Genomic DNA, 12,030 nt, shown 5'->3' with positions numbered 1-12,030 from the left:
AATATATTTTTATATTTGATCAATTATTAATTTATGTTTTCGTTGGACCTTAAAGGATTTGAAAAAAATTATTATCTCATACATTTAACGAAATTATTATTTTAGTACGCTGACCTAATTCGGGATAAAAAAAATTATTATTTAAACGAGGTTACATTCATGTATCTAAATTTTACTGTATTTAAATATAGATCCCAATGAGTCCCAAAAATACTGGGTCGGCCTAAATCCAAAGCCCAAAACCAGAAAGGCTCCCTTAAACACAGACCAAACCCGAAATTTGAAGTGAAAACAAACGCATAACATCCGATCTCGTGGCCTCCTCTAAACCCTACAACCAACGGCGGCGATGGGTTGCTTCTCAGCAATCCCCATCGTCCGCTCATGAACTTCAAACCGATAACCATGATTCCTTTACGCGTCACCTCTCTCTACCCTCCTCTTCCAACAGTAAAACCCACGATGGCCCAAACTCGGACCCGAACTCTCCATTCGGATCCTTCACAAGACAGCGACGACCTCCTCTGCTCCGATAGCAACAATCACGACAACCAACAGGAACAACCAGAGCATGAAGAACCTTCTTCTTTGCCCGAAACGGCGTCGTCTTCATTGCCATCTCCGAGGGGTTACTTGTCTGGAGAGGCGCGTGCTGAGAGAGCATGGGCTCATTGGACTAAATTGGGCCGACCGAAGTTGATTGTCGCCCCGATGGTTGATAATTCGGAGCTTCCATTTCGGATGCTTTGCAGAAGGTACGGTGCTGAGGCTGCTTATACGCCGATGCTGCACTCTAGGATTTTTACCGAGTCTGAGAAGTATAGGAATGAAGAATTTGCCACCTGTAAGGTGCGGCGTCCTTTTTTCTTTTTCCCTATTATTTTGATTTCCTAATTTTCCAGAGAAAAAAGGGTCATACTCGACAAATAGCAGATATCTGTGTTTGCTTGGCCGGTTTGTGTTAATTTTAACTCTTGGATTTTTATAACTTGAAAACAATTAGTGAAAGAAATTTGCACAGCTGATAGGCTTTTATTAATGTAATCTTCATAATACTAAAGGGGATTTTGAGGAACTTTTCTGTCAATTCTTTGAAGATTTACTTGAGCTTTAAAAGTTAAGAGTAAGTTAGTTTTAGTGAACATGAACAATGGCGATACTAGGCTATTTTATTTGAGTTGTTGATAAGCAGATATTCTTCATGTTTGCAGATTCTGCATGTCCTGATGTTTATTTCTGGTGAAGTTCTGGAGGGTTTTGAGTTTTGATTCATCTCTTTCTGTTACAAAATGTCAATTTGATGCAGTTGATGTTGGTAATTGCTTTTCAGCGTTTCTTAATGTTGGAAATTGTTGCAGGAGGACCGACCATTATTTGTTCAATTTTGTGCCAATGATCCCGAAATTTTATTGAATGCTGCAAGAAGAGTGGAACCTTACTGCGATTATGTGGACATTAATTTAGGGTAATACCTTTTGTTTCCTCATTAATAATTAACATTACTAATTTCAGTAGGTTAATGATTTTTTTTTTAGAAGAAGTTTTTTGGGAGTTATGTATGGAGATCAGTATAAGTTCGATAATTTGGGATCAGATACACATATTCTGACTCAATTTATAGTGGGCGTGAGGCTGTCAAAGGATATGTTCATCATAACCACCTGTCATTATGAAACAATAATGCAATCACCTGTAAGGTGAAGATAAAAAGGATTAGGTGCAGTCTCTGGTTTCTAATTTGACATCAGACTTTGTTTTTTTTTCCTCATATTGGCTTCATTAAATTAGCGAGTGCTTATATTAAATCTAAGTCACGACACCAATAGTGCTTGAAAGAACTGAAATAGCTTGAATTCTTCTAGTTCTATGCTGTCCATGCGTTCATACCTTTTCTCCTTTGGTTTGTTGTAGGTGTCCCCAGCGTATTGCTAGGCGGGGAAATTATGGTGCATTCTTGATGGATAACCTTCCTCTTGTAAAATCACTAGTAGAAAAGTTAGCTCTAAACCTTAATGTCCCTGTTTCGTGCAAAATCCGAGTCTTTCCTAATTTGCAAGATACAATCAAATATGCAAAGATGCTAGAGGATGCTGGGTGCTCTCTTTTAGCTGTCCATGGCCGAACAAGGGATGAGAAAGATGGGAAGAAATTCCGAGCTGACTGGAATGCCATAAAGGCCGTTAAAAATGCTCTCAGAATACCAGTCCTTGCTAACGGGAATGTAAGGCACATGGAGGATGTTCAGAAATGTTTGGAGGAGACTGGATGTGAAGGGGTACTTTCGGCTGAGTCTCTCCTCGAGAATCCAGCGCTGTTTGCTGGATTTCGAACCGCTGAATGGATAGTGGGAAGTGAAGAAATTAGTAAAGATGGAAATCTCGACCAGGCAGATCTACTTGTGGAGTACCTGAAGCTTTGTGAAAAGTATCCCGTGCCCTGGAGAATGATCCGCTCTCATGTACACAAATTGTTGGGGGAGTGGTTTAGGATTCAACCCGGTGTTCGAGGGGATCTCAATGCACAGAACAGGTTGACATTTGAATTTCTTTATAATTTGGTGGATCGACTTAGAGAACTAGGTGTGAGAATTCCACTTTATAAGAAGGACGCTGATGATGCAGAGATTCTGGCTGATGATTTGGCTTCTTGAATTCTCTGCTGCTAGGAAGTTAAATGGGTTTCATTTGCCTGCAGTTTTGTTTTGTGGTGAAGCTCAAGCATGCAGTAGATTTTGTTTCTAACTGTGCATTTTGTTTCCATGACCTTTCATTTTTCCAAAGGAAAATTGCCTTTATCAAAATGATGCAATTATAGCTTAACTGGTACATCGAGGAAGGAGAGATAAATGAGCAAGGAAAGCTTGCACACTTGTACTCTGTTTCTCAGTAGTGATTATATGATTGATTTATTGGTGTATTAATTTTACAAAGATTTACATGTATCAATTTTGAAACTTATATTTTTTTCTCCAGTTACTATGTTTATTGGAATACCTTTTAAAGTTTCTACTCTTACTTGTTATTTTGTTTTCTTTTAATAATTCAATACAAAGTCTTGCAATCAGAAACCAATTTCTATGGGGCGTGAACTTGCGTTATCATGCTGCAGAGTGAAGCATTTAGCTGGAAAAGTCAATAATGCAGAGACCATTTCGTCAAAGATCAATTTTATGGAAAGCCAAAAGCTCCGGAACAAGAGAGGGTTAAGTTAAGAGCCCTTTTGTAACCAGGATTTCTAGCCAACAGAATACGAATATCAGAGAAATGGTGGCTCAACAGGCGAGTATTGTTCCACCTATTACAAGCGTCGAAATGACATAACTCAGATAAGGTCGTATCAACCATCATGTTCTAAATCAAATTTGAGAACACAAAAAGTCGTTTTGCCTTTGCTAACTAAATGCTCTACAAATACAGCTCTTTCAAACTTTTTAACCGTCCGATCGTGTATTTGAATCGATCAATAGAACTCTTAACGTTCAGAATTTTACGGATGACCCAGTTTTGGCTAACGGTTGACCACAAAATTAAGCAAACCCGGCTGTCTTTAAGGTAAAGATATGAAAAGCAGTAGGTTATGATATTGGCTTCCTCGAAGGCTCGAAGTAATGAGAGCGAACACAAATCTATATTACATCCATGCCTATCCACCTAAGCTTGTCCGATGTCGCTTTTGGTTTTGATTTGCAGTAGAATCTCGTTTTTCATTTTACTTTATCATATCAAGATTCCCAAACTTGATGTTCCTGCAATGTTTTAGGACACAACCGTCATTCTTGCAATATGGACTTGAAAGCGTGCAAAGAAGAAAGCATTTCTCGTATTGCTGTACGAACTGGCACCAATCACTTCATAAGATTCTATCATCAGATTCCTAATGATAATGGAGAAAGAGAACACACGATCGACTATCATCAACAATTTGAACGGTCATTCTGGAAGAAAACAAATGCACCCACCAAAGCACACCGAAGAACTCCCGAATATTTGTTTATTAAGTGCCAGATAAAACAAGTATATGACCTCTAAGACCTCTAATCTGATGATTTCTACTAAGTTTCAATTTGCCAATTAAGTAGTACCTTGTAGGGATGGCAATGGGGAGGGGAGGGGAGGGGACCAATCTCCCCATACCCATCCCCGATATTTTGTTATGTCCCCGTCCCCTCCCCGTCCCCGTCAGAATTACTTAAGTGAATCCCCATCCCCTCCCCGAATACTAACAGGGGATCCCCGAGGGTCCCCGGTCCCCGAATAATTAATAGTCTAATACATTTTTTTTTTCGATTTTAAATTATTCATATTAAAATAAAAAATTCAGATAAAAATAAAGTTCAAAATATATCTTGCATTAATATTGATCCATTTCAAAGTCACATTCAAAAATATAAATTATTAAAATAATTATCTTTGTCAATGACTCAATCTTCATAATCCTACAATAAAAAGAAAAAAAATTATTTTTATATCGACAATAAAATAAATGTAGATACTTAATTAATATTTTTAATAAAACTATTTACCTCCTGCTCCTCCAGTTCTTCCTCGAGAAATGTGGCAAATTGAGAGCTAACCTCAGATTTCAAACCTAAAACAATGAAAATGATATAAGTAACGTAACTTATAAGCGCAAATATTAATAACTGTATAATATAATTACAATGTAAAATAAACTCATACTGCTATTGTAAGCTCGTAACCAACTTTGACAGCATATTAAGGCCTCCAATGTGCTTGGATGAAGTTTGTTACGGTGTGAGCTCACAACTCTACCACCGGTGCTAAAAGCTGATTCAGAAGCAACTGTTGTAATTGGAATTGCCAAAATATCTCTAGCAATTCGAGCTAATGTAGGATACGAATTAGGATTAGAACTGTTGTAAATTATAATTAGGCAGCTCTCTCCTGTATCATTGTGGTTTGGATTAAAAATTTAAGACTTTAATTAGTTAATTAAGTTTAAAAGTTTAATAATATAACTATTTTAATATTTATTATTTTTAACAATATTTATAATTTTGTTATTTATTTATTAGTAATTTTAAAAATAAAAATAAAATTAAAAATTAAAATGGGGAAATGGGTAGGGGATGGGGATTCCACCTCATCCCCGTCCCCTCCCCGAATAAAAAATTGGGTAAAAAATTTTCCCTGTCCCCTCCCCGAATAAAAAATTGGGTATAAAATTATCCCCGTACCCTCCCCGAATAGGGAAAATCCCCGAGGGTACCCGTCCCCGTGGGGATTTTTGCCATCCCTAGTACCTTGGCATTATGCATACATTTAAAAACATGCAAGCTAATATTGCACCAGAAAACAAGTGTCAAGCCACCCAAATTGTTTTGAAGATGGGGAAACCAAAAGTTGCTCGAAGTAAGATATTTCCAGGTACATGCAGCAACAGGGATTCATCAAACCCATTGAAGTGGTTTTGCGGGAACGAGCGAGAGGACTTCGTTGTCAGCGTTTGCATTCGGAGTTGGAAGAAGATATCAGTTTGACTTCAATACCTCAGCTTCGGCAGTCAGCTCCCACACGTAGACACAGGATATCGGTACTTGTAAATTGTAATGAAAAGAGTTGAGACCATCCCCATTTAGCCAACATTAATTACCGTTTCCCAAATATCGAGAGCTCACGTCTGCCGGGGGTGGGATAAACTCAAACTAGAATTTTTTTCTCCCTCTCAAAAAAAAAATGATATTTTTCCCCGGTAAAGGTCGTAGTGGCATAGAATAAAGTCAATTAACCTTCGATCCATAGTAGTAGAATATAGGTAGGTATTATCATTGGTACCTGAGTTTTGGCCACCTTTACATCAAAGTTTGCAAATTGAAGAACTTATTTGGAAATGGGATGGGGGCCAAAAGGGTGTGTGATAACCGAAAAAATTTATAAAAAGAAAATTTAACTGTGAAAAAGCATGCAAAACGTGCCCTCATTTGGGATTTTACCAAAAAATTAGGGAGTCCATGGTCATACCAAAATTTTGTTTGGTTGGATAATCGATATGGGCGAAAATGCTTAAAATTAAGTCTAAAACCTTGTCACCATAATTCCAGAACCAGTTCACTCACGCGCCATAAACATGAAAAGGTTGCCAACTGCAGCATTCTCTTACAAAGTCACAGCTAAGAATTTGTTTTACGATCACTAGCATCAGATGGACTTCATAAATAACTTCAAATATTTATGCAAAATAATTTATCCATATATACAATTCATATATACCGGATTCAAAAGTCTACATCACAAAGTTGGTTGTGACTTTGCTGACTAGATGCTCACCATAAACAGCCCTTCCAAACTGTTTAGTTTCACCAGTTCTCTGTTTACAAATATCCAGAGGCTCGACCGCTGCATCAAAGTTGGTCTATTTTTGCAAACAAAAGCATGAGTAAGAGACCATTTTTACATTTTAGATACAGATGGGAAGAGAAAAGAACTCAGTTGAGAAATAGGCCAACCTCATAAAAGTAAGCTACGCAGACCCGATACTTTGGAGAACTGTTGACAACTCGATGAAGTGTTGATTCGTACAAACCATTGGAATATATCTGCAGTTCTCAATGCATATGATACTGATCAGTTAAATGTCAGACAAACAAACAGAAATATAGGAAAAATCATTTGGCCAAAAACCACCTACCTTCAGCATATCACCGATGTTGCAGACAAATGTTCCAGGTATAGGAGGAGCTGATATCCATTCCCCAGACATGTTTCTCACCTTCAACAAAATTACTAGATTATGGAATAAAACTGTCATGGAAATCCATAGATCCCCCTAGCCCAGGAACAAGTAGTAATAGATGGAACTGTACCTCAAGTGCAGTTATATCATCATCTTGGTTAACCAAGGTCAGCAATCCTGTTAAGCAACATCATGTGAAAACTGAGATTAATGTATCTATTTCCTAAGCCATTTATCATCAGAAGTTTAAGAATTCCTTACCATAGTCGGTGTGCGCTCCGCTGAAATTGCATAAGCACAATTTGGACCACAAAAATAAATAAATAAATAAATAAAGAAAAAAAGAGATGATGCATAACATATGTTCCCAGTTATCATATGCAAGAAAGAAAACATCAACTTCAGTGTTATTGCAATACCATCCATTATTATTTTCCGGCTTCTTTTGGTCTTTGGCACCAGATAAGCCTGGGTAACCAATAATACGAAGCACCCAAAACGCATCTCCTGCTCTTACACCTTCAAATTCATATGGTGATCCACCCAGTGCTAAAGCAATCCCCCGCATAATTTTCCTCGAAAGGTCTGACGGCACAAGAAACCAAAAGGTGCAGTAAAGTTTCTGCCAGATGAATGTAGCAAGACCTAAACGACGGAACGAGCATTATTCTGCTCTCGAAGACATACCTGTGCAAAGGTTGACATACTCCTCCATCAATGCTCTGAAGTTAGGAGGATTAAGTGGCCTGCCAAAGGAGCCATCAGAAGAAAGAGATAGATAATGCATTAATAGTTAAAAAACCATCTCCATCCAACCAACAATTACAAATGCAAAAGGAGAAAATACTACTACATTGGAGTGTAGAACGTCAGGTTCGGCATTACCAGTTCTCCAAATATGAATGGTTGCATCATGGTGCCAAACAAATTAACAAGTCAAACTAAATGTTATATGTATGACAGAATTTAGCATACAAGAGCAGAATTCTCAGATAAGAATGCAGATTATTATTTTCAAGATCAAGCAGCAATAACTGTAATCTGTTTGAAACCATCCAATGGTCATACACTATAATTCAGTGTTCTTTGAGAGAAACCTTAAAATACTAAGGTTGTAATTTCCAGATTATCAGATTCAGTAGACACCACAATGAGAAATTCAAATTATAGATCTAGTCAATAAAACACTAATTTCCGCATACCACTGGTTACATCCTTCCATAGTTTTCCCAAGAGCTCCATACATCCCCTCTTGTATTTCTTTATAGCACTGTTGCCTCCCAAACGAGAGGAAAAAAACAACATTGACAGAAAGAATTAGCCCAAGAAGCTGCAGCAAAAATAGAAATGATGACAATGGTGCAAAAACTGCCATAGCATATAAATGGACACTAAGTTTATCAATCTATGAGTTATTTAGGAATCAAGTAACATGTAATAGTTAAGCACAAATGTGTGGTAAGTAGTCTATTAGCCAGTAAAAAGTAACAGCAAGCTCTTTAAAGATGTGACAAAAATTTTATAATTCATGGGTAACATATAAAATTTGTAGTAGAAAAGACCTTGTACATATGATAAAATGATTGGTGATAACATGCAAGAAATATACTGAATAGCTTCTTATAAAGGACCTTTGGAAACTGTACTGCAAATTTTATTCACAACATAACTCTGATAGTTCAAATTGTCATAAGGAAATTAAATGTAGCTCCATAATGACAACATTAGGTTTTATGTGCTAGACATAAGCCATGTGCCAATGTACAACATATATTTTAGTACTTTCGTTTGGTGCATATCCTCTTATGACTCAAAAATTCACTCAAGAAAGCACTGTAAAAATTCCAGCATGACATTTTTTGCCAAAGCTGCTAACTTGCATTAAGGAGAAAATGTTAATCAAATGACTGCATATACTCAAACACAAACTACAAACGGAAGTATGCAAGACCTACATCAATAGCTTCATGCATATCAGGTATGCCTTTGGTAATATTTTCTCCGATCCTTTGATATCCCCTGCACACAAAATATTCTCATCTAGTTAGTATTTTTTCTTTAAAAAAAAAAAATGTTGTAAGCTATTCCAGTAAACAAACCTGTATCCAGTGGCTGGAGTCAGCTTGATCTTTATTTTTTCTTCATAAGGAAGATCGAAGAATTTTTGTGTAATATTTTTTACATCGTTGATGAGAGACTCAGGAATACCATGGCCCTTCTGCTCAAATCTCAATAGCAAAGAAGATTTCATGTTTAGAAAATATACTGGCAAGTCAAATTTGTACACTGATTTTATTGAAGTGAAGACAACATGACGAATTCAACCAAACACAATTGGGATTGAAGTAAACGCTGCAATCCGCAGAACGTCAAAGATATATAATGTATGTAAATCAGAAACACAGCCTCACTAAGACCAACCCATCAAAGAAAAATAAAAATGAAAATAGAAGCAAAAAAGAGAGCCTGAATTGAAAAGAGACTTGAGCAGCTGTTTTAGTGTGATCATATATAGGATAATTAAGATGTCGTCTTTTCTCACATTTTAGTCTTCTGCACAGAGCATGAGGGACAAAATTATCAAACTAAAACCATAACAAACATAAAGAAATCAAAAACAATATCTCAGTAATCTTTCACACATTCATGCTATGTGTCATAGCTAGAGACATCATTATTGTATAAATCTTGTTAAACCTCACCATAGTAACCTCACAAATGCATTGAATAGCTTTGTACTTGAAAAGAAAATTTTAAATTTTAGCGTATGTCACAATACATGCACTGGAAATTGAAATATTACCACATAGAAGAATCCAGCTTCTTTACAAGCCTTGTCCAATTGTTTAACAACTTGAGAGACGCCTGGATCCTCGGCCATTTTTGGATCCTCACACTTGGCTACTAGTGGACTAACGTCTGCAGCAAGTAATGTCACACAGTCGCGCCAAAAAATAAAAAGAAAAAAATTGAAGAACTTACACCAACCACATTTCAATAATCAGATAAACAAACCATGATTTTATTCAATCGCACAAACATAAAAGGAAAGTAATTCCAGTTAAATGATGATGAAATTAGATACGCAAAACGACAGAAACGAAACGGTGCGTGTAGATGAGTTACGGATGCCTATGAATACAGAGAGAACGGGAACTGAACAGGTATTGTGGGAAAATTGAAGCTACGGTTAAATTTAAGAAAAACGAATCGAATCAGAATCAGAATCAGAAACTAGAGCTTTACCGATGATTGGGATTGATTTGAAATCGGTGGCCATATTCGTGATCCGTTTGTTTCACTATTTTGGCTTTAGGAGCAAAGATTCTGCAGATTCCCAGACCAAAAGCTAACAGGATGACGTTTTTGATAAAAAACACAAAGGGAATTGACACTTTCCCACTATAGTCATTAATATAGATCATTTATTTATTTTTTTTTTTTTATAATAACCAAAAATTTATCTGACAATATAAATTTATAATAATATTATTTTTTAAATAACTCTTTTATTTATATTTATTATAAATTAAATAAATTACATGAATAGAAACTAAATAAAAAAATTAACTATTAAAAAAATATTTTTTTATATGAGTAAAAAAATTAATAATAAATTTTTTTCTTGTAATTATTTATTTTATGAATATTTTCTTATAATATTTTAAAATTAAATATAAAAAGTATAGGCAAAATATTTTATTATTTATCTTATAATAAATTTTTATTTGTCATTCAAGTTTTCTTATAATAAATTTTTATCATTTTACTAATAATTTTCTTATATATTTATTATAAAAAATTTCACAAAATAAATAAGTATAAAAAAATTTTATTAATTTTTTTATTCATATCAAAATATATACTTCTTAATTTTAATACTTAACTTTTTATTTAGTTTCTATTCATGTGATTTATTTAATTTATAATAAATATAAATAAAAGAGTAGTTAAAAATAAAAATAATATTATAAATTTATGTTATTAGGGAAATTTTTGGTCATTATAAAAATAACAGAGAAAAAAATAATATATGTTAATTACTGTAAGAAAGAAATTGACAATCTCTCAAAAATAAAAAAATTAAAAAAGAACTAAACTAAAATAATTATCTTATCTTTATTTATTATACGTTATTATTTTTTTAAGAACTTGGGGCCCGTATTCACCTATTAATCTGGTTAAGGACAGGTTCACGCATCACAGGAGTTTTGTTGGCGACACTTGGAGGTTTCGATAGTTTTGTCAGAGTGGAGGGCTATTTGTACTTTTCCAGAAACCAAGGATTGCAGTAACGCGGCACGGTCCCGCCCTAGAATTGGTTAGTAGTTAGGATAATTTTTAAAAATCTCCCCTGAGGATTGGACTTGTTGCAAGTAGATGTCGAGAATTGATTTATTTATAAAAAATTCTCTACCATCAGTTAAGTTTAACATTGACCGTTAGTTGACCGTGCAAAGACAATATTACCCTTAACAATAGTTTATAAACGAAAATAACTAAAAAAAAACTAAAATTATTAGTTATTTTACACTTTTTAAATTATTGATATTTTCTTAAAGTTCTTATAAAAAATTAAAATTAAAAAATTAAAAAATCCTCTTTAAATTATTGATATTTCCTTAAAATTCCTACAATAAAGATAAAATTAAAAATTTAAAAATGAAATAGTCATAATCTTTACCTATGATATTGTAAATTTTTAGAATTGACAAGGATAAAATTGTCAAAAAATAGGGTTTGTGCTTTTTGCACCAATAATTTTGGGTTTTTTTTTAGTTATTTTCGTTTATAAACTATTGTTAAGGGTAATATTGTCTTTGCACGGTCAACTAACGGTCAATGTTAAACTTAACTGACGGTAGGGAGTTTTTTACAAATAAATCAATTCTCGCTATCTACTTGCAACAAACCCAAACCTCAGGGGAGGTTTTTAAAAATTACCCTTAGTAGTTACCACGTAGCTTCGAGTACCTCAAGATTCTCTCTTGTTTTTTAAAAATTCCGTGCTTCATAGTCCATATTATTATTGTTTGTTGAGATTTGATTACTCCCTTTTTTAGCCACTGATTATTTATATATTTTAAGAGAAATTCTTATTACGAGAAAATCTTAAGCTCTAAATTATAAAGATTACAAATACAAATTTTTTAGAAATTTTATAATAAGATGAATCTTCTCTCTGAGTTTTCTTTTACAATTTTCAATATTATTCACTTTCTCGTACTTTCTATATTGATTCTTTCCCAAAACTGAGCAAGGGGACATGAACGCTTAGAATTTCATGCACGAACCAACAGGGGCGAAGCTAACACCATTTTTGATTTCGTGCTTCAC

The 12,030-nt window shown here is 34.6% G+C and overlaps 2 protein-coding genes across 2 annotated transcripts; one reads left to right on the top strand and one right to left on the bottom strand.

The window, feature by feature from the left end:
• The first annotated feature begins 223 nt into the window (after positions 1–223).
• LOC102626482 (uncharacterized) lies at positions 224–2,971 on the top strand. The gene is made up of 3 exons (XM_006494419.4): positions 224–849; positions 1,359–1,465; positions 1,912–2,971. Exons 1-3 carry the CDS (start codon positions 385–387, stop codon positions 2,648–2,650), a joined length of 1,311 nt encoding a protein of 436 aa, XP_006494482.2. The 5' UTR covers positions 224–384; the 3' UTR covers positions 2,651–2,971.
• A 3,111-nt stretch (positions 2,972–6,082) lies between these two features.
• LOC102625600 (probable 2-oxoglutarate-dependent dioxygenase At3g50210) lies at positions 6,083–10,091 on the bottom strand. The gene is made up of 12 exons (XM_006494416.4): positions 9,940–10,091; positions 9,497–9,612; positions 8,793–8,911; positions 8,649–8,712; positions 7,896–7,963; positions 7,381–7,439; positions 7,113–7,278; positions 6,955–6,974; positions 6,824–6,870; positions 6,649–6,729; positions 6,467–6,556; positions 6,083–6,372 (listed from the first exon to the last, which is right to left on the bottom strand). Exons 1-12 carry the CDS (start codon positions 9,971–9,973, stop codon positions 6,244–6,246), a joined length of 993 nt encoding a protein of 330 aa, XP_006494479.2. The 5' UTR covers positions 9,974–10,091; the 3' UTR covers positions 6,083–6,243.
• Positions 10,092–12,030: the final 1,939 nt, after the last annotated feature.

This window comes from Citrus sinensis, chromosome 7, assembly GCF_022201045.2.
Source record: "Citrus sinensis cultivar Valencia sweet orange chromosome 7, DVS_A1.0, whole genome shotgun sequence".
NCBI classification, from domain to species: domain Eukaryota; kingdom Viridiplantae; phylum Streptophyta; class Magnoliopsida; order Sapindales; family Rutaceae; genus Citrus; species Citrus sinensis.
This window is presented reverse-complemented; position numbering and strand designations above follow the sequence as displayed.

What these genes read in the sequence shown, in the direction of transcription:
- LOC102626482 (XM_006494419.4), top strand. Translation starts at nt 385, where the DNA reads ATGAACTTCAAACCGATAACCATGATTCCTTTACGCGTCACCTCTCTC. An exon ending in AAGAATTTGCCACCTGTAAG is followed by an intron (nt 850 to 1,358) that starts GTGCGGCGTCCT and finishes AAATTGTTGCAG; the next exon opens with GAGGACCGACCATTATTTGT. An exon ending in TATGTGGACATTAATTTAGG is followed by an intron (nt 1,466 to 1,911) that starts GTAATACCTTTT and finishes GGTTTGTTGTAG; the next exon opens with GTGTCCCCAGCGTATTGCTA.
- LOC102625600 (XM_006494416.4), bottom strand. Translation starts at nt 9,973, where the DNA reads ATGGCCACCGATTTCAAATCAATCCCAATCATCG. An exon ending in CGGAGCGCACACCGACTATG is followed by an intron (nt 6,871 to 6,954) that starts GTAAGGAATTCT and finishes GTTGCTTAACAG; the next exon opens with GATTGCTGACCTTGGTTAAC. An exon ending in ACATCGGTGATATGCTGAAG is followed by an intron (nt 6,557 to 6,648) that starts GTAGGTGGTTTT and finishes TGAGAACTGCAG; the next exon opens with ATATATTCCAATGGTTTGTA.